Raw genomic sequence first — 23,337 nt, forward strand, 5'->3', positions numbered from 1 at the left:
TCGAAACGTGAAACGGCACAGCACAGTGTTCGATTCAATATTCGAATCTCGTTGTTCTCGAATATTCCCATTCGATTCGGTAGTTTCACTACTTCAACGGTCTTGCATTTTCGGAAAAGAAACAAAACGTCGAGTTTGGTTCTACCACTTGAACGTTTCCATTAGTTAATGGTACGTCGACATCAGTAATGATGTTCTTCAGAGGTGATAGGGACTTCATTCGGAGAGGTGGCAGCGTTAGCTTTTTTTCAAATGACCTTCTAAGAATAAATGCAACCATTCAGACTATGCTGTAGTAGTCGAATCAAGGCCTTAAAGGGTGTGAAGAGCCAGGACATACATAAACCACATAGCCTACGGTATTAACCTGACGTACATTGCAAATAAATTACCTGTTTTGGCTACGTTTCAGTTTGCAACAGCGCGAGCAGTCCTCATTGTTCAACGCGTAATATTGTGACTTGATAGATTGCGCGGTATTTTTCCCCCAATTGTTTACTTTTCGTGCCAGAAATGTGTGAAAATTCTGTCAGCTTGAATGTTAATTTTCCGTACATGCAATGTAAAACGTTTTAAATCGGAGACCTTTAGCTAACCTCGGCAACGTGTTGTCATGGTTTATGATATGGTGAGCGGCCGTTGTGGAAATTTCAAGTTGTCTCCCTCTAGTCAACGCTAAATGGCGCCATCTATTTTATAACACAGCAAAGCTTTTCGTGAGTTTTGTTAATTTTATAGAAAGACACCTAGCAAAACACTGGAGATAGTGCAAACGCTTTAAGAGAAGTTGAAATCTCCGGTTCCTATGCATTTGGGTGCACTGCATGCTGACTCATTGTAAACGCAAGTAATATGTCTATGCCCATGTACCTAGCTGTGCCGGGAAAATGCGACTAAAGAGAGAAAGAAGCAAGAATAAGCACAGGTATGATCAGGAAGCATAAAAAGGAGGACAATGCGGTAACTGAAGTATTTCTGGCTAAATATATTGTACACTTGAAAAACGTATTTTGGTTCAGCGTGAGCAAATAAATACTTTCTTCTCGAACAATCTTTGTACCATTGTGTAAGTATTTAAACACTGGATACTAGCAGCTTGAACATTTCAGAGATGTGCGACCCACGGTTCCTGCATACGAAATAATACTTCCTTTTAAAGAGAAGCGTTCTTTGCCTCTTCCCAGACGGTTTGTCGTTTGTCGTCATTTCCTGGCCGGATATATTTGTGGATGTATACGGACAACTTGGGCCGCTGCAAATGTGCTCACTGCTGTGTTGCCAAGTACTTAACCTGGACCACTGGAAATGTGTACGAATGGAAAACTTGCTGCTTGCCGGCCTAATACAACTTGGGTCACTGGGCATGCCCCACTGGGTATGTGCCCGAACAGTAACTTCGGTTCTGGGTATGCGCCCATTCTTTGTCAGTTCCCCAGAATTGATCTGCCATTGCGACACAAGGATATGGGGCATTTGAAGAGTTTTTATATGCGTCGTACTTCTCTGTGCATGCACCGCTCACCAACAGCAAGCATCATACAACGTATTTGTCTTCACGACGCAGGCAGCGAACAGCTACAGGCGGCGAGGCCACGCTGGTATCATCTACTATGGCTGCTACCTCGCTAAATCAAACAAGCTTCGGGTCATTGAGACTCCAACAAGAGTATGGATCTGCGCGTCTTCTTGCTATATTTTTCTATGAATATAAGATCAATAATAACACATATTGAATAAAATTTTGTGATAGAAATGAAAGCGATGCTGTTGGCGTGGAATGCGCGACGGCTATTCCACTGCGAGCGCTGCGAAAAAAACAAAGCCATAAGAATGACCAGAGGCACGGAATAAAAACATTTTATACAGTGACAATGAGTATACTTCAAACCTATCGCTTCGCTTTCATAAACGCAGGTGGCTATAAATGGTCTAAAAAAATCAAGAGCTAAACTTTCCGGCAAGGTAGACCTCGTGGAGGTCAAACACATAATGACACTGTGGTCATTGCACCATACGAAGCAAATCCGAAATGCCCGTAAAATGACCGAAATTGATGTCATCCAGACACAAATCCCCGACTACACGCACCTTAGAGTGCATATACAGGAGTAACGTCAGTGTATAGATGTGTTTGTAGTTGTGGTGCACTTCGTTTCACGCCGAAAATGAAAAAAAAAGAGAACTCATCTACATCTAGCTCGTACGTTCATTGTTTCTCTCTAGTTCTTTGACACTTTATCTGCGCTCAAAGAAAAACTGAATCTCACATACAAGGTTCGTTATATTCAATAGCTGCCTACCATGCTCCAACTTGCGGAAAGAAGCCTTCTATATCGCCCAAAAGCTTCAATTACCAATGAATAATTTGTGGGAACGACGTTACGCTTCCTAGCGAAGATCTGGAAGTGAGCAGTGAAATTTCCGTAATTGAAGTGCAGAGTAGGAAGTCCCGCTGTCCTTTTCTGCTTTCCTTATTTTTCTATCTCTTCCAGAGGTTCTCCATAGTTTTGATTCGGTACGGCAAAACATGATGTAATGAAACTTGTGAGCACATCTCAGCCTAAAAAAAGGAAAAAAAAATACAAGGAGAATAGCCTACATGACATGACACGATACAAGAGCCCAATAAAAGTACATGATGACGGAGCGTCACAGTCACTTAGTAAACCTGGATAGTGACATAAAATATAAGTGAAGAGTAGAGAACACTTCGTAGAATCCACAGTCATAAATCAGTCTCCGCAGTGGGCTTTGACAGCGTATACAGAACGTTCAACACTTGACGCAAATAGTCCTTTATCCACTTTGTGTAATAGAAAGTTCGAAGCAACCTTTACATATACTCTCAAGCTTTAAAAATTCTGCAAACATTGAATGGAAAAGGATGCACACAGAACACACGATACACAACGTCTTATTTTTCTCACTCAAGGTTAGCCAACATAGCTCTGCGTAAGGTTAGCCCCAAACAAAAGCTCCTAAAATAAAAATCACTTTAAAGAAACTGGAACCATATTAAGTCGAAACTATTTCACGCACCATACATGGACAATCCATCATAAAAGGTTTTGAATCAAGGGCACCGAGAAAAAGTTGAAGTCCTCCGCTGTCTATGAGTGGTATCATGAGCACTGTAGCGATCAAACTCAAAAGTCCATGACGCGCTTCTAAAAAAGGAAAAAGAAAACTAACATTTCTCATGCCACTCGTTGTTTGTGATCTTTTGGCTCCGACTGTACTAGCACACAGTGAACCCGCCGATGAAATCACACACCCGCCTCCACTGACCTGCTTGTTAAAAGGAAGAATATCATTATACTTTCTTGCCCTTCTGTTGTCACGTGTTATGGGTATGTCATTCTCAACCAGCTCATTTTTCCAGAATGCTGGCCAGCTGACTGCGGCCACCACACTTCAGGATCAAGAATACCCGGCAGCGCACTTCGCATCACCTGGTACGCTGAAGGAAGAATCCAATGCCCAAGAAGCCGCTTATGAAACATCACTGAAGAACAATAAAGTCTTATCTGTCTCTCACTTTTGCCCTTCAGTGTGACAAGTATGTAGCATTCTTCGCGCAGGAAAAACATGCATGCAGTCTCATCGAAAGTCGCGTCATCACTCGCAGAGAAGAAATGCGTCTTCATGGTCTGGCAAACATTGTTGAAGTTATCTTAAAACTGCATTATAATCGTCACTGCACAATTATGTGTGCGAAGAAAGAAAACCGACAACCCCATAACCGGAGCTCATGTCATGGTTGTCAAACCTGAGCCAGCCGACAGAAATGCGAGTATCTGGGCGGCTACACAGTGAACGCCGCACAGGGCACTTGCACCAATACAAAGATCTTGTGATCGCGATTTCGTCTTTTTCGGCTTATTCCCAGTGCAATCGCAAGGAAGAAATTGAGGCTGGCAGGCACACGACATGCATGGTACACACTGGGAAGCATTGCTCTGAGCATTTTGGTTTGGTTCTTTGGGTGTACACACATTGCAATAAAAGGGGCAAATTTCATAAAGGCGAAAAGAAGGATCAAGCACAGAACCTAAGTCCTGCCGTAACCTTCGTTTTTTTTATTTACATTTGTCTCTGACCAACATTTGGGTTATATTTGGGTTACACCGAAGGCAACTTTATGAGTTAATTTTCAAAGAAAAAGAAAAAACGAGAAGACATTCTGCGTCATTTACCGCTTGATGCGGGCAAAGATTATGCTAGCAGGAGGTAGTAAAGGGGCAAAGACCGCACACAGTGTTTGATAATCTGGTGGCCTAAGAAAAATTGCACCTTTGTTCTCACATTATGAAACTTGAGCTCCCTGCCATAGATGGTGCTTATACAAGATGAAGATGAGAAGTCCTCTTATGAGAACGGAACTGAACGAACACAACACACAGTACGGGTCTAGGTCTTCGACATGTCCCTTCTATCCATTCCTTACATATGGCTGAAGACGTTTGCCCATTGAAAGCATGACCACCAAGTCTGCACAAAATGTCCGTGGGCACGCGTTCTTCACTCCTTTTGCCTGAGCCTGAGCCTGAGTAGGGCGAAGGCGACCGTGCGGAAGACAATCTCAAAGGCGAACAGAGACAGCACGAGCACGTGGAACTTCTTGTCCGCCGTGCCGGTGAACTGGAGGAACTCTTTGGGGTCCTCGTAGAGGCAGATGAAGTCGTCGCAGCTGAGCGGCGGCCTGTCATAGCCGTATACCGAGAGCAGCATACCGTGGTAAGCGTAGTACATGGGCGACAGGTACGTCAGCCAGCGTATGTACGGTGACACGAGGTGCGACTGCACGAAGAAGCCGCTGAAGAAGAAGAACGGCGACACCACCGGGAGCGCGACGAACACCGCCGTCTGTAACGAGAAGGGTGAGGAGACACATTTTGTTACACCCTGCCTTTTCTTTCGAGCATGCCCATTTGACGCCTACTGCTAGACTCTACAGCTGCGTTTACATGAACCTGATAAAGTTGGGTCAAGATGACTCGTCGGGCGAAATACCTGCCGTCGGGTTCCTCTAACACCTAACTGATCGGGCCGAGCTAGCGTCGAGGTGAGTTCTGTCAACCTGCTTGCAAGGTATGGGTTGACTTACCGAATCCGCATGGCAAGATGCCTGCAAACGCGGTCGCGATGCGTAAGCGTGACTTCGGAGCCGACCCGCTTGCGTCGAGTTCATGCAAACGAAGCTCATGCGAGAGGTCTTAAGCTCACGTTCGGCGTTAGGCGTGAGGCAGTCAAGTACAGCCGTGAGCAAAAGTATACGGACCAGGGATTGCGCGTTGAAAGTCATTTGCTCCTCTGTCTGTGAATGCAACTTGAAATTAAAGACTGAAGTACACACTTGGCATTGCGAGTTTTCTCGTGCACCCGTCAATTTTCTTCTTCCGTGTTAATTACGAAGAAATTTTGTTTTTACGGCGACCCCGTGGTCCGCATACTTTTGCTCATGAGTGTACGTCATTGGGCGCTGAAGACTTGAGTGAATTAGGCACTGAGCTTGGGAAATAGGGAGGGGGAGGAGGGGAGAGTGATCGGAGAGCTGACTAAAGGGTGCGTTTTTGCTCTATTTAATGTGTTCTAATACAGTTGTAAATCACCCGTAAATGTAGACTTACGTGTTATTTTTGCTTGTTGAGAAAGCTTGTGAGTGTGTACAAGCACCATAAGTCACTATAATAGCAAGTATACAGTGCTTATTGAAGTGATCGCTGACCACCAGTGATAATTTAGGCTTGGAAAGCGATGCTGAAATCCACGGAGGAGTGCTCTTTTGTTATCCTGTTTCGTATCTAATGCTAGAGTAGCTATAAAGAGGCCTGATCTAAAGTACTTGCTTACTGTTACTGTTACTGTTACTGTTTAAACAGTGATGCCAGGAAATTACATATATTTTTACAGCAAAGAGAATACGACGTAACACCATCTGTGCGGCGTACCTACGAACCGGCATATAGGTCGAGATTTCTTCCTAAAAGATATATATAAAGTCGTCCCTTGTATGTATAGCGGTCTTTAGAACATCATGAGTCATCACCTGGAAACCTGTGGCGTGCAAGTTCATGAACGCGTAGCAGCATAGCCACAGCCATGTATGGCCTTATCGACGTCTGATCCCGCTGTGACTCACTTTTGTCGCGTTTTTAGTTTTAGTCGCCATTTATATTGGGTAGGTGTGACTTTGATGTTCTGTGGTGCCCGTCCTTCAAAGTGAGTAGCGGAACGCGTTGCCAATTTTGAGCGGCTTTCCAAATGAAAGTTCTGGAGTTTGCTAAAGCCAATGGCCACATGGCTCCTCCGTGCCACTTTGACGCTCAGTAAAGGGCTTCATCAGCAATGGCCTTGCCGGGGCTGATGACGACGCTCTGTGGAAAGCGGGGAGCGAGAAGCAGTCATCATCCAATGAAAGTCGAGATATCTACGACGAATGAGACGTGTGCGCTCGTATGCGCTCTTTTCGTAAGAAAACGGACACGTGAACTGGAGCTTGGATGCGTAAATGAAACTGATGGTATCTTCGACTGGTCGCCTGTATGCCCCGAAGCAGAGTCGGGTAGATCGGTCGTTTCCCGAGCTCAAAGGTAGGGGACAACCGTGCAAGCCGAACGTACGACTCGCTCTCGGAGGTGGAAATTGCTGATGCGAAACCACGTGACTACTGCCAACGTCCGATGTTTCGCCTGTCCAAAGCTCCCGGCGCTGCCCGAAAAACCGGCGGACGTGCCGGCGGGACGAACGTTCGTCGAGACGCCAGCATGCAGTGGCCTAGGTTGCCAAGGTTACGGTGGGCCGTCGCCAACAGCAGCGACGCGGCGCTGCGATGACGTTTCAATCTCGATGACTGCTCCGACGACAGGGCTCCGAGCGCCTCAGAGCGCTCCAAGATAGAGGAGAGCAATCGAGAAGAACCAGCCGAACGCAGGGCGCGCACCCTCTTTCAACCAGTCGAAGACAACGCCGCTCGCGAGAGCGCTCCAGAGTGCTCTGAAACGACCAGCCGAAGATAGCATGAGTGTTGTGTCACTTTTCGGTTAAGAATTCCCCCGCCCCCCTTTTTTTTCCGTTCAAGGTGAGGAGTAGACATATATTCCGGGTGGACCTATATTCCTGTTTATACGGTAGTTGTCTACGAATGTTGTGGATATGTGTTCTCATTTGGCTTCGAAATAAGTTGTTGTCGTACACTCTAAGAACAGTTTACACCCTTTGCCTTGCCCCTTCTGCCACACAAAAATAGTCGTCATCTGCCTTGATGCGTTTCCTTTCTTTATCGCTGCAAGCCCGGAACTTTCCTGTGACGAACGGCACGCGCGTTATCAGAAGGGGCACTCCAAAGGGTGTAAACTGTTCTATGCTGATAACGCGCGTGCCGTTCGTTACTGGAAAGTTCCGGGCTCGCAGCGATAAAGAAAGGAAACGCATCAAGGCGGATGACGATTATTTTTGTGTGGCAGAAGGGGCAAGCCAAAGGGTGTAAACTGTTCTTAGAGTGTATAGCGTAGAAAAGAAACGCTAACGGTTGCGTAAGTTATATTCGGGAACTGTTTAAAGGAAGGAAGGAAGCAGGAATAGACGGAGGGACAGGGAGGTTAGCCAGTTCTCAGACCGGCTGGCTACCCTGTGCTGGGGAAAGGGAGTAAGGGGAATAAAGATAATAGAAAAGAGATGTTCTAAAAAAGGAAAGAACAATAAAAGAGAGTAATTAAAAAGAAAGGGGAGAAAGGAAAGGAGAATACAGCACTGCATAAAGTCTCTCTTTAAGAAGCTCAACAACGCTTTCAAGGCCGTCTCTGCTGAGGACGGTCTTGGTCAGTGTCCCAGGACCCTTTCCTCCGACAAAGGGTGTTTGTCAAAACTATCTAGCACTCTTGAAAGTTCTTTCCTGGGCGCACTGAAGCGGGGCACTCACAGAGAAGGTGGGCGTTTGTTTCCTTGCACCCACATGTTAAAGGAAGGAAGGAAGGAAGGAAAAAGTGGAGAAGGAAAGGCAGGGAGCTTAACCAGTTTAGCATAACCGGTTTGCTACCCTACACATGGGAGAGGGATGGGGGCGATGAAAGATGGGGAAGGGGGAGAGAGAGAGAGCACATAGCACAGCACACACATCGTCCGTTAGAGTCCATCAATCTGGCATGGTACGTGATATCACTGTCACAGCCGCTTGTCCAGTCCCTTCTCTTTCAAAAACCGAAGTAGTCCCTTCGTCGCCTTCACCTGCGATGTCTTCTGTCGGCGGCATGTGAAAATCGTGTCGAGGGACAATGGTCTAGTGTCAAGGTGCGCGAGAACGGATGCCAGGGACTGTCGCTGAACATTATATTCAGGACAGTCACACAGAACGTGTTCCAGCGTCTCCTCGCAAAGACAGGCATTGCAGAGAGCGTTGTCGGCCATTCCAATGCGGAATGAGTAAGATTTCGTGAAAGCCACCCCTAGCCATAAGCGATAAAGCAAAGTCGCCTCTCTTCGGCGGAGTCCAGTTGGCATATAGAGATGTATCAAAGAGGGCAGGTGGTATTGACGGTTACTCTGGTTGGTCTGGCTGTTTGGTGTGCACCATAAAGAGAGCGTGATCTCCTGTGCAAGCACTCGAAGTCTGCTAGCTGCGTCGGATCGTGAAAGCGGTATGGCCTCTTCTTGTGCGTCTTCAAGAGCTAGCTGCCCGAGCGGCATTATCGGCGTCTTCGTTTCCAGTGACGCCGCAGTGACTTGGCAGCCACTGAAACGTCACGTGGTGTCCTTTCTCCTGTGATGTATGGAGTAGGCATCTAATATCGAATACGAGCTGTTCGAATGGCCCACGACGCAGAGCTGATAGTACAGATTGTAGGGCTGCCTTTGAGTCGCTGAAGATGGACCATTGTCGAGGTGGCTCCCGACTGACGAAACGGAGTGCAGCGCGAAGGGCAGCTAGTTCAGCAGATGTCGATGTTGTCGGGTGGTCAGTCCTAAAGCTGATGGTAATAGCTTTTGCTGGGACAACCACAGCACTGGACGAACACTGGATGTTTGTGGAACCATCAGTATAAATGTGTTCACTGTCCGCGTACCTCTCGTGCAGAAGAAGCAGAGACAGTTGTTTCAGCACAGGCGACGACAGTTCAGACGTTTTCCCCATTCCTGGTACACTGAGATGTACTGTGGGGCTGATAAGACACCAAGGGGATATCGATGGTTTAGATGCAGCGGTGAAGCCAGAGGGAAGTTTGTCGTTGTACTTGATGATAGTTTTAGAGAATGATGATTGGTGCCTGTCTGAAGGTAGTGCTGCAAGGTGGTGATAGGGGGCACGTGCAAAATGTCTGATGTGCGTTCTCAGGGCTTCCACCGTAATGTGAGTTCGCATTGGATGGTCCCGAGCAATCGCAAGAGTTGCCTCTGTTGACTTGCATCTGGGCAAACCAAGGCAGACTCTGAGTGCTTGAGCTTGTACTGCCTGCAAAGCACGAATATTTGTCTTGCAGGTGTTGTTCAGTACAGGTAGACTGTATCTTGAAAAACCGAGAAAGATAGCTCTGTAGAGTTTAAGCATTGCGTCTACTGACATCCCCCACGTCTTCCCTGTCAAGTATTTGAACAACTGGGAAGTTGCTGTCAGGCGCCGTTTCATGTAGGCCACGTGCGGGCTCCAACAGAGGTCTCGGTCAATAATTACGCCAAGGAATCTGTGGGTTCGGACACAGGAAATGGTCCGCCCATTGATTGAGATGACATAAGGCGTCATCGGTTTGCGAGTAAATGCTACTAGTGCGCATTTTTCTGGTGATATGCTGAGACCCTGTTTACACAAGTAGTTCGCTGTCAAAGTGGCGGCTCTTTGAAGTCGCGCACGTATCTGAGGACGTGTGACTGCCGAAGTCCAGAAACAGATGTCGTCAGCGTATATTGAAATTTTGATGGTAGTTGGCAAGTATTCAGCAAGTCCAACAAGAGCGAGGTTGAATAGCGTCGGGCTGAGAGCACCGCCTTGAGGAACGCCCCTGCTGGTATAGCGTCGCGTAGTTGGGCCATCGTCAGTTAACACACAGAATGATCTTGCAGATAGGTAACTTGCAATCCACAAAAAAACTCGACCACCTAGGCCAACCGTCGCAAGAGCGTCGAGAATGGCCTCATGTAATACGTTATCGTATGCCCCTTTCACATCTAAGAATAAAGCTGCAGATAAACGCTTGCGGGACCTTTCGTGCTGGACATATGAAACGAGATCAACTACACTGTCGATGGAAGAGCGGTCACGTCGGAAACCAGCCATGGAAATCGGATATATCTGGTAAAATTCAAGGTACCATTCCAGGCGGCCAAGGATCATCCGTTCCATTATCTTTCCTACACAGCTGGCCAGCGCTATCGGGCGGTAAGAGGTGAGTTCTAAGGGGGATTTGCCCTGCTTTAAGAGTGGCACCAGGCGGCTTACTTTCCATTCGTCAGGAACATTTCCCTCCTGCCATGAGGAGTTGTAAAGGCTCAACAATTCTATCCGGGCGGACTCTCCGAGATAGCCCAAGGCCCGGTATGATATACCATCTGGACCCGGAGATGATGAGCGCCTGCAGAGAGCTAGTGCCGCCTCGAGCTCCTCCATTGTAAAAGGAAGGTCCATGCGGCAACCACGGGAATGGGGGACGTCAGCTCGGGCTGGAGGATCTGGACGAGTCGCTTGGTCTGTGATCCGCGCACAAAAGTCTTCTGCGACATCGATGTCTTGCCGCCCTTGGAAAAGCGCTAGCGCCCTGAATGGAAAACGCTGTTCCGGAAGGCAACGCAGACCTTGCACCGTTTTCCAAATGTGAGACGGTGGCTTGCGGGGGTCGAGTGTCTGGCAAAACGTTGCCCAACGTTCCGACGCTAATCTATCCATACGACGCTGAATCTTCTTTTGAATCCTCCTGGCTGCCCTAAGGTCATGGATTGATTTTGTACGCCGATATCGACGTTCCGCCCGGCGACGAAGTGCTCGAAGTCGCTCTAATTCTATATCGAAGTCATTTCGCGTAGAAGAGATCGTCATCATGCGAGTGGCGTTTTGCATCGTCATTTTAATTGTTTGCTCTAAGCCAGAGGGTAGGCCCTCGCGGCGGGCATCTTCCATCTCAGATTTGAAGTTGGCCCATTGAATCGTCCGAATGGTATTCCTTGGGCCTGATCTAGACGACAAGCCTTTGATGTTCAGATAGGTGGGAATGTGGTCAATCCCATGTGTCTCAATGTCTGGAAACCACTTCACACATCTGGCGAGAGAGTTGGAGACTAAAGCAAGGTCGAGGCAGCTGCCATATGTCACGCCTCGAAGAAAGGTGGGGCTACCATCGTTCAGGAGAGTAAGGCCATAGTTGTGGGCGATGCTTGCTAATCTTCGTCCTCTTGCATTTGTCCTTATACTTCCCCATGCTGGATGGTGTGCATTGAAATCTCCTATGATGACCCATATGGCGGGACAAACACTCAAGATATCCGCAAATCTTTTGGTATCGAAATTGCTGGAAGGCGATATATACACGCCTATGAGAGTAAAAAAGAGTTGGTTCTTTTTAACTGTGATGCATATATATTGATTGTCGTAGTGGGGCGCAATTGGTTGCAAAACATAGGTGAGTTCACGACGAACAAAAACGACGATTTTGCTGCATGCACCATTTGTTGATGACATGATAAAGTCGTACCCTGACAGTCTGATTGGTTTCGACAAGTTGGGCTCACAAATGACGATGAGTGGAAACACATTGGCGTAGACAAACTGACGAAAATCTGAAATTCGTGATTTTAGCCCTCTGGCGTTTCACTGGATGACCGACGCTGCCTTGACTTCTTTCCGGAAGGATGGGGTATGGGTAGCCATCTTTCTATTTGAGGGATGCAAGCACTGGGCTTAAGGCGTCCAGCACTTTAAGTGCGCTTCGAGCAGACGGTGTCCCCATGTCCACTAAAAGGTATACGTATTGTCTATGGGGACAACATGTAGATTTCTTTGCTTTCCTACGGACGTACTTTTGACAATAGAAAGTATACAACCTTTTTAGACAAATTCATTAGAGTATTTTTCTCTATCGTTGCCTACAGACACACAAGGTTAGCCATAATATGTTTACAGACAATATTTGATAAAAGGTAAAATGTGATTTGTTTAGACAATATATGTGGGAGTTCTAATGACAATACAGCAAAACATGTAATTTCATTGTACTGGGCGAATAAATTTATCTTAGATTAGCTACTGGCTCTGTCGCACCAGTACTTCATCTTACCTGCAGCTTTGTGACTGCTGAAACGATGAGTCCGAGTGCTTGAATGGAGGAGCAAAGCTGAATGTTGAACAGGGCGAGGCTCGCTATTCTCCACATGTCAAGCGGTTGAGAGGTGGGGTAGTAAATCAGCGCTATGAGCATAATCACAGGAATAACCTGCAAGGAAACGAAAGTCGTTCAATGCTGTCAACTTTACACATTCAGGAGTCACACAGAATTAGGGAGATCTCATTTTATTATTGACTGTGGTTAAGAAGAGGGAGATCTGGAATAAATTATTACAGCGCAAGCAAAGGCACAGACAGCCTTTCCTGTACATGTATTTCCTCCACTGCTTTAGTTTATTATCATGAATGCACACGCCCACCAACACATCTTGTTAATGTAAGATCTCGTTTTGATTTCTTTTTACATCTCTAAGTGCAACAGTTCGCCTACTTGCGGTCGTAGTTAGGAGTATGCCGCACGCCTTGAGTGCCCGCGCGTGAAGAATTTCAAGCTTGCTGTTTCTTCTTCTTATACGATAATTAGCAAAGAAAGCATGATAATGCACATGCGAATAAGTAATAATACAGTGCAGGGGTATCGTGCTCAGAGTTACCAGGACCACGAGAAGGGTCTGAACAAGAGGTATTTGAGCGTTGAGGTGTATAGTGGACGAAGGGCAACAGTTGGAGCTGACTCTCTCTCATTAATGTTCTTCTCCATATGATTTAGTCATCTAATAAAACCTACAAACCCACACAGTCCCACTAAGAAGCTCATGTGGCACATAAAACCCTACATCCTACAATATGATACTTTTTTATATAGGCTCTCCATAGGTTAATATCAGATTAGTGGACGTAAGAGGTTATGGGGCACAACAATCTTTTTATAGGGAAGCGTTCTTGATTGTGCCCATAGATGTAAAGCTACGTGAAGTCATGCCCTGCTAACTTATATATGGTCAAAGTTGCATTAATAAACAGTTTACCTCACGAAGTAAGGCTTCGGCTTAAGCGCCTAAAGAAGTGACGAAAAACACTTTGCGGAGTCCTAGCTACGCGATCTCCGCTCACTCGGAAATAAAAGATGCTAGGTAAAGATCTCGTATTCTTCAAGACACTTTTCACATTAGGACAGCTTCCTGGCAGCATTTCTATGCACACTGTATGCGTGCACCGAGAACTCTCGTCAGGCGCCCGGTAACATTAGCACGTAACATTATCAGGCAACATTAGCGCTCATGTAAACACGCCCAAGTTCTTGCTTTTCAAGTAATATGCGCACACACTTAATATATAACTTCCTTTCTTCTTTATAAAAGAGGATGCAGCGAATCTTGCTGCTACATCTACGACTCCAAAAAAGGAAAACAAATCTAGATGACGGACGACCGATCGCGTCAGAGACTTACCAAAAATGGGAGCTCTACGATGTAGCGAGCGAAGTAGTAGAGCTTGATGCTGTACCAGCGGTTTCTGTGCTCTCTCTGAAGTACCGAAATCTCTATGGGAACTGCAGGAGAAACAATTGTACACCCCAGAATGAAATGATTCTGTGAACAATTGTGCTAGACAGACCCCTTACGCGGCCATATTTGCTACGTTTATTTGAAGTAATCTAAATAAGACCAGCAGTACGGTGAGCATACTCGACAGTCAAGTCACGGCAGCTTAGGCTTCACCGCGTATTCTTGCCTTCCTTTCCACATGATTAAAAAAAAAATGAAATGACCGCAAAGGAGATTCGCTCATCTTACACCGGTCATGATTATTCCTTTTTGCATAACAACGATGCGAAAGAAAAAACTAAATAGGAAGAAATTCCGGAAGTACGGATAATCAAGCATAACAGAGCTCAGAAAACTGAAAGAAGTCTTGGTCTGGTCCGATATGCACAGGAGCAGTAAGATTCAAAAGCTCAAAATAGGCTGCCCAATACGTTATTCATAAACACCGTAACGCTAGTCAAAAATACTGGAAATTCATATAAGCGTCTGCTCAGGGCCGAGATACATTGGGGCACAGGTGAGAACGGTACTCGGATTACATATTACGATACGCAGAAGTACAATACATCAAAGCAGGCTGCACTGTACACAACGCCATCGAGTGATGGGCGCAGTGTCACGGAACACTTCCGCTAACAGCATAGTGTAAAACACCAATTCTACACTAGTACCTGTTGAGTACGTTGGTGTACAAAGGGTTTATGGACGTTCAAGTACGTCAACACTTGAGTTCCACGCTTTCTCTTAACAAGTTTGCTCCCCAAGGTCTTCCTCCCAGCGCAGTATAGCCAGTCAGGCTCTGTTCTCGCTAGCCTCTCTGATTTTCATTTAACATTTTCTCTCTTCATCTATCATACGTTCGAGAGATTGCCGGTCGTCTGTTCTTAAAACCACCCTACGTCGTCGGTGACAGGTCAAGAATGCCGCAGCTCCATTTACAAAAACGCGCTGCGCCTGCAGTCCGAGCCTGCCCACGCAGCAGAAAACGGTTTCCTTGCAAATCGAACAGGGGCAAAGAGGAAACGACCGAAACGTGTACCAAAAACAAACACGCGGTGGTCACTGACCACACGTAAGGCATATGGGAGAACAGTAAATATCGGCAAGAACGGGAACAAGAAAGCCAGCTCACAGTATAAACGCGGCACGGGACTGGGAAATATGTAGCTAGATTATAAGAGTTGAACATTTGACTTTGCTATGGGTTCGAGAAACCTCTTCGTCCTCAGCAAGGTAGGTCCGCGGGGCACACCACAAAATAGGACACATTGATCTTTTTGATGAAAGGTGCATATTTAGATCAAGAAGGACACCCACACTCCACGGAAGTGCCTGAGCATGGTGAAAATGGGCACGTGAACGGCAAGGAGAAAGAAGGGGAGGCAGGTTAAGGCGACGCGTTTCGCAAATGCATGAACGCACCTTCCATTTGAAGGGGATTCACCGCTGCACTATTGACCTATCACGGACAACACGTATACGAACTGCTTTGTAAATAAACGCACAGATGCACAGAGGCAATTCAGAGGTCCGGCGAGATCGAGCTCGCAGTATCCCGTCATGCTCTTGGTACAAAAGAGAAACGTGCGTCAATACAAAGTGCTCAAAAGAAGTCCTCCTACCACGGCTAAACCAGGGCCAAATCTAGGTACTGTTCGCATACCAAAGGAATAAGCGGAAACCGCATAGAAGGTAGTTGGAAGTGCACTCCGCATAGTCGTCAGCGTGATTATCAGAAGGCCGCAATAGCCATAGGCGTTATTTTTGCGCAAAATGCAGGGCAAGCGCTTAAAGCAACAACCATAATGGCTGACCTTCAGACGAGAAGCCACAAAGAAAATGGTGAAATCGTATGTGCACTCGCGTACAGAGTTTACATGATTAGTGGGCCCAATACAACGTTTTTCTTTTTAATTTGTATCTGTGCGATCTAATGCATCGCGTGGAGAAGAGCACCCAAACGGACAAAGTCACACTCACAGACGATCACCGTGGGCAGGATGGACTGGAACATGACGATGCAGCACATGCCGAAGAACATGTTTGCGTTGTTGATAACGGTAGACGCCTTCTTGCCGATGTCGTAGTACAGCATAATCATCATTATGGCGAACGCCAGGTATGCGGCGAACCTCAAAGGAGTGGCCACCTGCGGGGAACGTCACAATGTATCTCTGGAGACAGCGTCTTGCGGGCTGACTTCAGCTAATGTCATCACATAGATATTTACGAAATTCGCAATAGTGAGGAGTCCCACAACACAGGTATTGCAAACGTCTTCGATTGCGTGTCTTTTAAAATGCAGTAAGTAGTCACTTTAGAGGAAGTAATTGGGACAGAAAATTTACGTTGTTATAGGTGGTATTTCGTTGAAAGAGGCAACGCTTTAAGAGAGCCATAGTAACAACGGTAATACGTTTCTGATGTCCGTTGACAGCTGTATTATCCCATGCAGCGTTATTTCGCTTAGCAGCTTTGTCCGAAGAAACGCAAATGGTACGCCTCGTGTGTACTGCACAAAGCAGTCCCATGCAGACTTCCTGCTTTGCACTTCGTAGTAGACGAACTCCATGTGTTATTGCAATGTTGTCGTCTAAAGTGCACGGGACAACGAAAATTTTCGAATGAAGCGGCATTTTGATAACTCTATTTCATTATAACAAGGACCTACATTAAATAACTCAATTCTGATTTTTATCAAGTTATGTGAACACCAAGCTACGAGGCTGAAAACACTGACATCCCGTGCTTGTTGGGAAGAAGCAGCTGAGATCACAGAGGCAAAACAACGACAGTTGGCTCTTTGAGGTAAGAGACAACATGTTTGTTTACCGACCTTGTTTCTGGCAACGGAGAGCCAACACCGCCTCAGTAGGATTCCTAATTGATGAAAGCTGGAAGTTGTGAAGGTGTAGAGTTTGTTCGCCTCGGCAATGTGCTGAAAAATGGCAATATGCAAGCAATTGGTGGTCGTTCGCAGCCTGGATTGATTCACACTTCAATGGGTGACTGACTAAATTTAACAGGCCGTCCAGGAACCTCACGTGTTATTACTTCATATACTGATATACCGTACAAACTATTTGTACAGTACTCACTAGCCGACAAATTTAGGCTATGAATTATTAACTGATTAATAAGGCACATCGTTGCTATTTTTACATACCTTAAGTTTATCTAATACGTTCCTAATTATATGTTACGGAACATTTTAGAAAAAGAATAACATTTTTCGCTTTCACTCATTAATCGAATCCTAATTGACACCTACGTATTAAGGAGAGACATTGAATTTGCCGATACCCATTCAGTTACTCAGCGCATATGGGCGACCACCGAGAGATGGCGCTTGGAATCTCACGCGCCTCACATACCGTGTTTTTGGTGCTTATTGTACTTTTCCTCCTAGAGGAGACGTTGCACTGAAGCAGCGGTATAATCTGACGGCGCACCGACCTCGTCGGCCCCAAGGCCAGGATGCAATGGAATTTTGAGGAAGACGTTGTCATTCCTTCAGGCTGTGACGATCTATAATAATTAAATATAATGCAAGACCAACAAGCAGTGCGAGCGTTCCAAAAAAAAGAAAGAAAAGGTAATCTACCAGCCCGAGCTATTGCGCTCCTTTAAAATATATTGCGCCATTTACATAACCAGCGATAAGTTATAGAGATCGCACATCGGTTAAAAAAGTTCTCATAAGTTTATTTATCTTGGGATTGTTAGAGGCGCAATGACACTTAACAAGAGTTGAATGGAGATGCAGTTTCGTGATAGTTCACTTGTCTACCTCAATATAAACTTATTCTTTGGCAAACCTAGTTCAGAAAAACGAGAAAATTTGGTTCAATAAACTGAAATCTACAAAGGGAAAGCGCTCTTGTAATATTGCAACAGGAGTAATTTCATGTACGGTAACAGAGAGCGACTAGTTAAGAGAATGCATTTGGCAGGAATAAACGGCAGATATGACGAACTGCTTACTCTTTCGGACATGATCTTGCCGCCGTATTTCGTCCGTCGCTTGTGGTCTCCCGACTCTTTTTCTTCGGGATACGGCTCCTCAAACTCTTTCGCGAGCTCGTCCGTGTAGTCCCCATAGTCGCCAGCGGCTACTTCGGACACTACAGTGGTCAAAAAATAGAATGACAATGAAGTGTGGGCGCAACATCACAGCGCTCTCAGCACCCGGCGGCACCACAACTGCGCCCCGCATTACGGTTGTGTTACGATAGGCGTGATAGCGCTAATCGCACATTATAGATAATGTATGCGCATATCTCATTTACGCTCCACCCGGCAAAGCACATGTGAGATCGGTGCTGAGGGTTCGCCTGCTTTGAAAATATTTTTTTTTCCAGCGAGTGACTTCATTCACCACTATAATAGCGAAAAGCGGTGCTAATTGTGGGGCTGCAAGGATACGGTAAGGTACCTTTATTTTCTGACTGCACTCTCTCTGTCTTGCGCTCAGAAAAGAGCTCCTGACCGAGGGGTAGGTATATACTGGGGCAATCTTATGTTGAGTCTTGGTTCAAAACGTGGTTGAGCTCCGCTGAGAAATTTTTGTTTTACGGTGCTAGTGAATTGGAACTGCCGACTTCGAAGCGGATTTGTAAACAGGCAAAAAATAAAATTTGGGAAATAAGAAACCAATAAAGCTTACTCTATGAGAATAGATGCAAATATATGAGCATGGAGGTCAGAGAAAAGGTGTTGGCTCCGTGGCCATAGGTTTGCTTATAAACAGGGACGCGTGGATACGGGCGTTCTCGTTATGTAACATACAGAGTGCACCACCCACCGTAGTCTGCAGGATTGTGGTATTGAGGACAATTCAGGCTGTGCCGCGAAAGGAACTGAACCAGATCGTCCACAGGGCCATTGTATATGCAGCGTCCTTTTGATACCATGTACAGCTGTAAAGAAACCGAAAGGCCTTCTTACGCAAACAAACGAACAAACAAACAAACAAACAAACAAACAAACAAACAAACAAACAAACAAACAAACATCTGATTGGGTTTTCTGCCGACAGAGTTTACCTGACTGCACCCACAAATTACGGTTAGAATATTGAGCTTACGCTTGCGTAGTTCCTACTCAGCATCGCAGCATTGTCAATTTGTGACAATTACCATTTCACGCTTGTTGCATACCACGGGTAGCCATTGCATACACATTTACCAGTCCCTTCAACAACACATTGCGATCTATTTCTTAAATTCGCATTATCGTGTGATATGAGTCGTAGGATATCGCATAATTTTGATCGTTGAATGATGAAGCAAACAATCAGAAAACTTGTAAGTGCCTAAACACTTCTGTAATCTATAGAAATATAAAAAAAATTATAGAATTGTATAGAAATCACCAAAGAATCTTAGAGAGGCTGAATGATAATGCTGGCCTCGAGTTGCCGAATTCGCGTAAAATAATGACGTCTGGCGGTGCGTTTCGTTTTGCAGGTCACCAAATCAGAAGGGATAAAGTTACTTCAAGAGGCGCCAAGGAGGAAGGGTGCATTGCACGAAGAAAAGGTGCCTCTGCTCACCAAGTCGAAGTGGGAGAAAATCTTGGCGCTTGGCGTGTGTATCGAGCAGATCACGGTGTGTCCCCGTTCCGCCATCTCCTTAAGGATCTGAACGCACAGTAGACTAGATACGTTGTCCAAACCACTGCGTGATAGAAAGACCCGAGTTAGCCTCATACGTTGCACATCGGCCGGAGAAGTAATATGCATTCACAGCCTGCGGCGTGAGGACCGGTGACATTCCGATACTCGGCTGCCAAGTTCGTATATTATGGTATGTTCGATCAGGTGGCCTTAGCACCACTGGCTGTCACCAAACCATTTAGCTTGATACGTCAGGTGTAGTGTCGTCATATACGTTGGCGAACGCTGTGGCATGAATAGGTGAATACACTTGTGGAAAGTTTCATATGCGTTTATCTCATCTGTCCGTCATAAGCATACTTGTTAGCACGTAACTGATCCAAGTATGTCGTTTTTTTTAATTTTTTTAATTCCATATACTAATGATTATGTTTAATTATCAGTTAGATTTGTCGCTTACTCCTTGCCAAGAATGTGTGTGCTAATGTGTTCTTTCACATTAGTGCACCATAAATGTAGCGAATGTCTGCCAGAGCCTACTGTGACGACCACCACTATCCGGTCTCTAGTAAAAATAAATAACCGCATACGGACATTTTGACGAGTCTACATCGTTTTGAAACTCCTTCGTCACTAGTGCCTACGACTTCGCGGTCCGTTTAACTGTTGACCACATGGCGGTAATCTTGTTTGTTACCTCGATCGTGTGTACTGAGACCACCGTAAACAAAGCATCATGACCAGGGGCATGACGGAAAGGTGAACCGAAATGGCTCTGGCAGCACGCGAATACAAGACGACGGGGGTAAGGGCGGTGTTTATCGGAGGAATGTCCGCAGAAAGAGTATCGGCCCAAAATGAGCACGCGGATTTGCAATTCATTACCTCGTCGGTTCGTCCAGGAAAACCACGGGCGGGTTGTTGACGAGCTCTTGGGCGATGGCCAGCCGCCGGCGCTGACCACCCGAGAGTTCGCTCGTCCGCGTCTTGCGGCACTCGTACAGCCCCCAGCCCTGGATCGAGTGGTTCACCTGCGAGATGAACGGCAAGGTTCCGACAACGGTCACGAATCAACGCACGACGAAGCACACGGACAAGACACACGAAGCACACGGAAACTAATGGGTCGACTACGGACGAGCGCGGAAAGTGGGAGTTCGAAAGCAACGTTTCGGCGAGGCGATTTTTATTTGTTTCCACAACGGGACTTCTTCAGCAGCAGGGCGAGGACAAAATCTTCCGCAAGAACGCTGTCTCAGGGCTGAGGTTTCCTTCAATTGTCCACTTTAGACCAGTGTATGGTGCATAAACTTAAAGGTAGACACCTTAGAGGGGGTAGATCTCCTAGTTGACCGAAGTTAAAGAGGCAGTCTTTTGATGGTGGCACTGCTGGTGGTTCGCCATCAGTTTTAATTGATCTGCATCGTGGTAGAGACAGAACTTGCTTTAGAGGAACAACATTTTATAAAACAAGGGAGCGTGTTTTGGCATAGCGCGGACAAAAATAAAGAAACAAAAACCAGACGAATAAGGTGAGAATTCGCTTCTATTTCACCCTTCGCCGCTTTCAACAATGGTTCGAAAGCTTTTGAAAACTTGGCAACAATTATTATTCATGACGTGGAGAAATAATATCACTACCAATATTTCTTCCGTTCTCTGTAGGCTCTACTGGGGGCTCCTCCTTCTATTTTATTTAGCTAGCTTTCGTTGATTTGATCTGTGAGAACGGTAAACAAGCGGGACCACTAACTTCTCATAAAAAAGAAAGACGTTTTCGGCTAGACCTTTAAGTTTGCCTTCGAGCATTGCATTGGATTGTTCTCTGGCCAGCGAAATGTACTGGCACATTGAACAAATGCGTAAAAGATACGCATTCTCCGCTGTCCTGTACGAAATTGAAAGCCATCACGAGTTAACTTGAGCGGTCCTTTATTCCCTTTGCGAGGCTTCCGATGTCGGCGCGACATGATGCCGGGGCACGTATCGAAGGCGATGGATTACTTGGCAGGCGCTCAAGACGACGCTACCGAATTAGCGAGCGGCACATCGCTGTACCTCACACGGCAGGACCTTCGACGTCCGCGGGTGTTTGAGAGAAAAGCGTTATCGTGATGGGATAGCCTGTTGCGTAAGAGGCACTTCACGTGACATACGCCACGTGGTCTAACATCGTACTCGATGCTTTCGCTGTGGGCTTAATTTACCGAATCAAAATTAATTTCCAGGAACGTGTCGCGCCTTTTCCTCGATGGACGTAATTTGCTGCTGGCCAGTCGATTATCAACTTGTTGCGAGTTCTTTTTCCTTCTCATTGTTGTTGTTATTTCTGCGTACTTTGATGACCCGCCGTCATCGCGCTCCGGCGGCTAATTCGGACAGGTGCGCGTACGCGACAGCGTGCACGAAAGAGGAAGCTGGCCACCCCATACGTTGAGCGCTGCGAAATGCGAGAAGAGTGCCAAGTTTGAATCTCGCAGCGTTTTCAGGCGATATGTACTTCGAGTAAAGGCAATTTTCCGAACAACACGCTATAAATGCATTGACTAATGTCGACACAAGTGCTCGCATGAAGTGGGATCATAAGAAGTTACTTTGGGGTATAAAAAAACAACCCGTTATTTTTTTCCCTTTTGCGTGTGGCCTGTGCAGGAACATTCCCTAACTTCACTATACATAGATCAACTACTATGTGGTTAAGGTTGAAACTTCTAGGAAAGGAAAACAAAGAGTAAGCATCAGCCGATTCATATTAACATATCACCGTGTTGGGAAGCGTCAAGAGGAAGCTGAAATGACGCTCCTGTGCAACCAACCCGCTAACAAAAGAATTGAGCTGGCTCAGGATATATACATTTTGAATAGCTGATGCTTGGTAGAGCTGCTTTTGATGCATCATGGCAAGACGATGAAACTGTTCGGACGACGAAATAGAGTAAAACAAATAACGAGGTAGGCGGTGATCAAACAAGAATCCATGCGTTTGTATTGCTTTCATTGTTTCTTCCTGGTGATTGCGTCGTATTTAAGAAGTGATACACAATATTCTATTCTTTACACACACACAAAAAAAAAACGGCTGTTGCGCTTAAAAAATGAAATTCAAATATTTTTCAGAGCTACCGCGTGACATCATCATATTCCTTTTGAATTACAATGCGAATGGTCACATGGGGGGTCACGTGCGAGGTAGTCACGTGAGAGTAGCACATCGTGACGATATGGCACTCGCTCCGGCTGGCTCGGTCGTCTGCTATGCTGCGACATCATGCCGTGCAATGGCTAGCAGCATAGCAGACTGAGCGAACCGCAGCGCTTGCCGAAACGTCATGGCGCCTTGCTCCCACGTGTCCACACTCTGCCGCGTGACGTCATGTCATGCACTTCCTGAGAAACAAAACCAAAACTGGTTCGTGGAAAAGCTGCTGCACTAAATTATTTAGTGCGCTTGGAGGCTGGCCAGTATTTTACTGCAATATCAATTACATAGACACTCGAAGCAAATTTTTGCCGTCAACCTGAGTTTGGGTATATCTTTAGGTATGTGTATGCTATATTCCATGTCATGCTATATGACATGCGGAATATGTGGATTATATTGCCATCACTAAATTTGCTCATACCAGGTCTCACATTCTCGTCAAAATTATTCCTCAGAATTTTGACAACAGCAGCCCGCATACAGATATCATGAAACAAAACACCGACAGCACATGCCTTTTATCTGACATCTTCTGAGACTTCAATAATAAAAGTGCGACACAATAACAAGAGCTCGAATCTGAAAATGATGTAACTTTATTGGCGCGGCTGTGCACTACACTACCTCCGGGCCAACCCAGTTGAGAGGTTTGAAACACATCCCATACGGAAGAGCGGTGTTAAAGTCGCCAAGAAAGATGTTGGCTTTAATTATTAACATAAATAAAATAGTTCGATGGCAGGATTCAAACAGAGGCCTCCCAGCA

The 23,337-nt window shown here is 45.9% G+C and overlaps 1 protein-coding gene across 1 annotated transcript in view; it reads right to left on the reverse strand.

Annotated features, from left to right (window-relative positions):
- Positions 1 to 1,841: 1,841 nt before the first annotated feature.
- LOC126531016 (ATP-binding cassette sub-family G member 1-like) overlaps positions 1,842 to 23,337 on the reverse strand; it is a 79,977-nt gene continuing 58,481 nt past the window's right edge. The window contains exons 5-13 of the mRNA XM_050178375.3: positions 20,255 to 20,400; positions 19,307 to 19,430; positions 18,557 to 18,671; positions 17,737 to 17,876; positions 16,589 to 16,690; positions 15,733 to 15,901; positions 13,657 to 13,757; positions 12,258 to 12,413; positions 1,842 to 4,866 (exon numbers count right to left, since the gene is read on the reverse strand). Of these exons, the coding sequence (XP_050034332.1) occupies positions 4,522 to 4,866; positions 12,258 to 12,413; positions 13,657 to 13,757; positions 15,733 to 15,901; positions 16,589 to 16,690; positions 17,737 to 17,876; positions 18,557 to 18,671; positions 19,307 to 19,430; positions 20,255 to 20,400 (1,398 nt within the window). The 3' untranslated portion in view covers positions 1,842 to 4,521. The remainder of the gene's footprint in view (positions 4,867 to 12,257; positions 12,414 to 13,656; positions 13,758 to 15,732; positions 15,902 to 16,588; positions 16,691 to 17,736; positions 17,877 to 18,556; positions 18,672 to 19,306; positions 19,431 to 20,254; positions 20,401 to 23,337) is intronic.

This window comes from Dermacentor andersoni, chromosome 5, assembly GCF_023375885.2.
Source record: "Dermacentor andersoni chromosome 5, qqDerAnde1_hic_scaffold, whole genome shotgun sequence".
In the NCBI taxonomy this organism is placed as follows: domain Eukaryota; kingdom Metazoa; phylum Arthropoda; class Arachnida; order Ixodida; family Ixodidae; genus Dermacentor; species Dermacentor andersoni.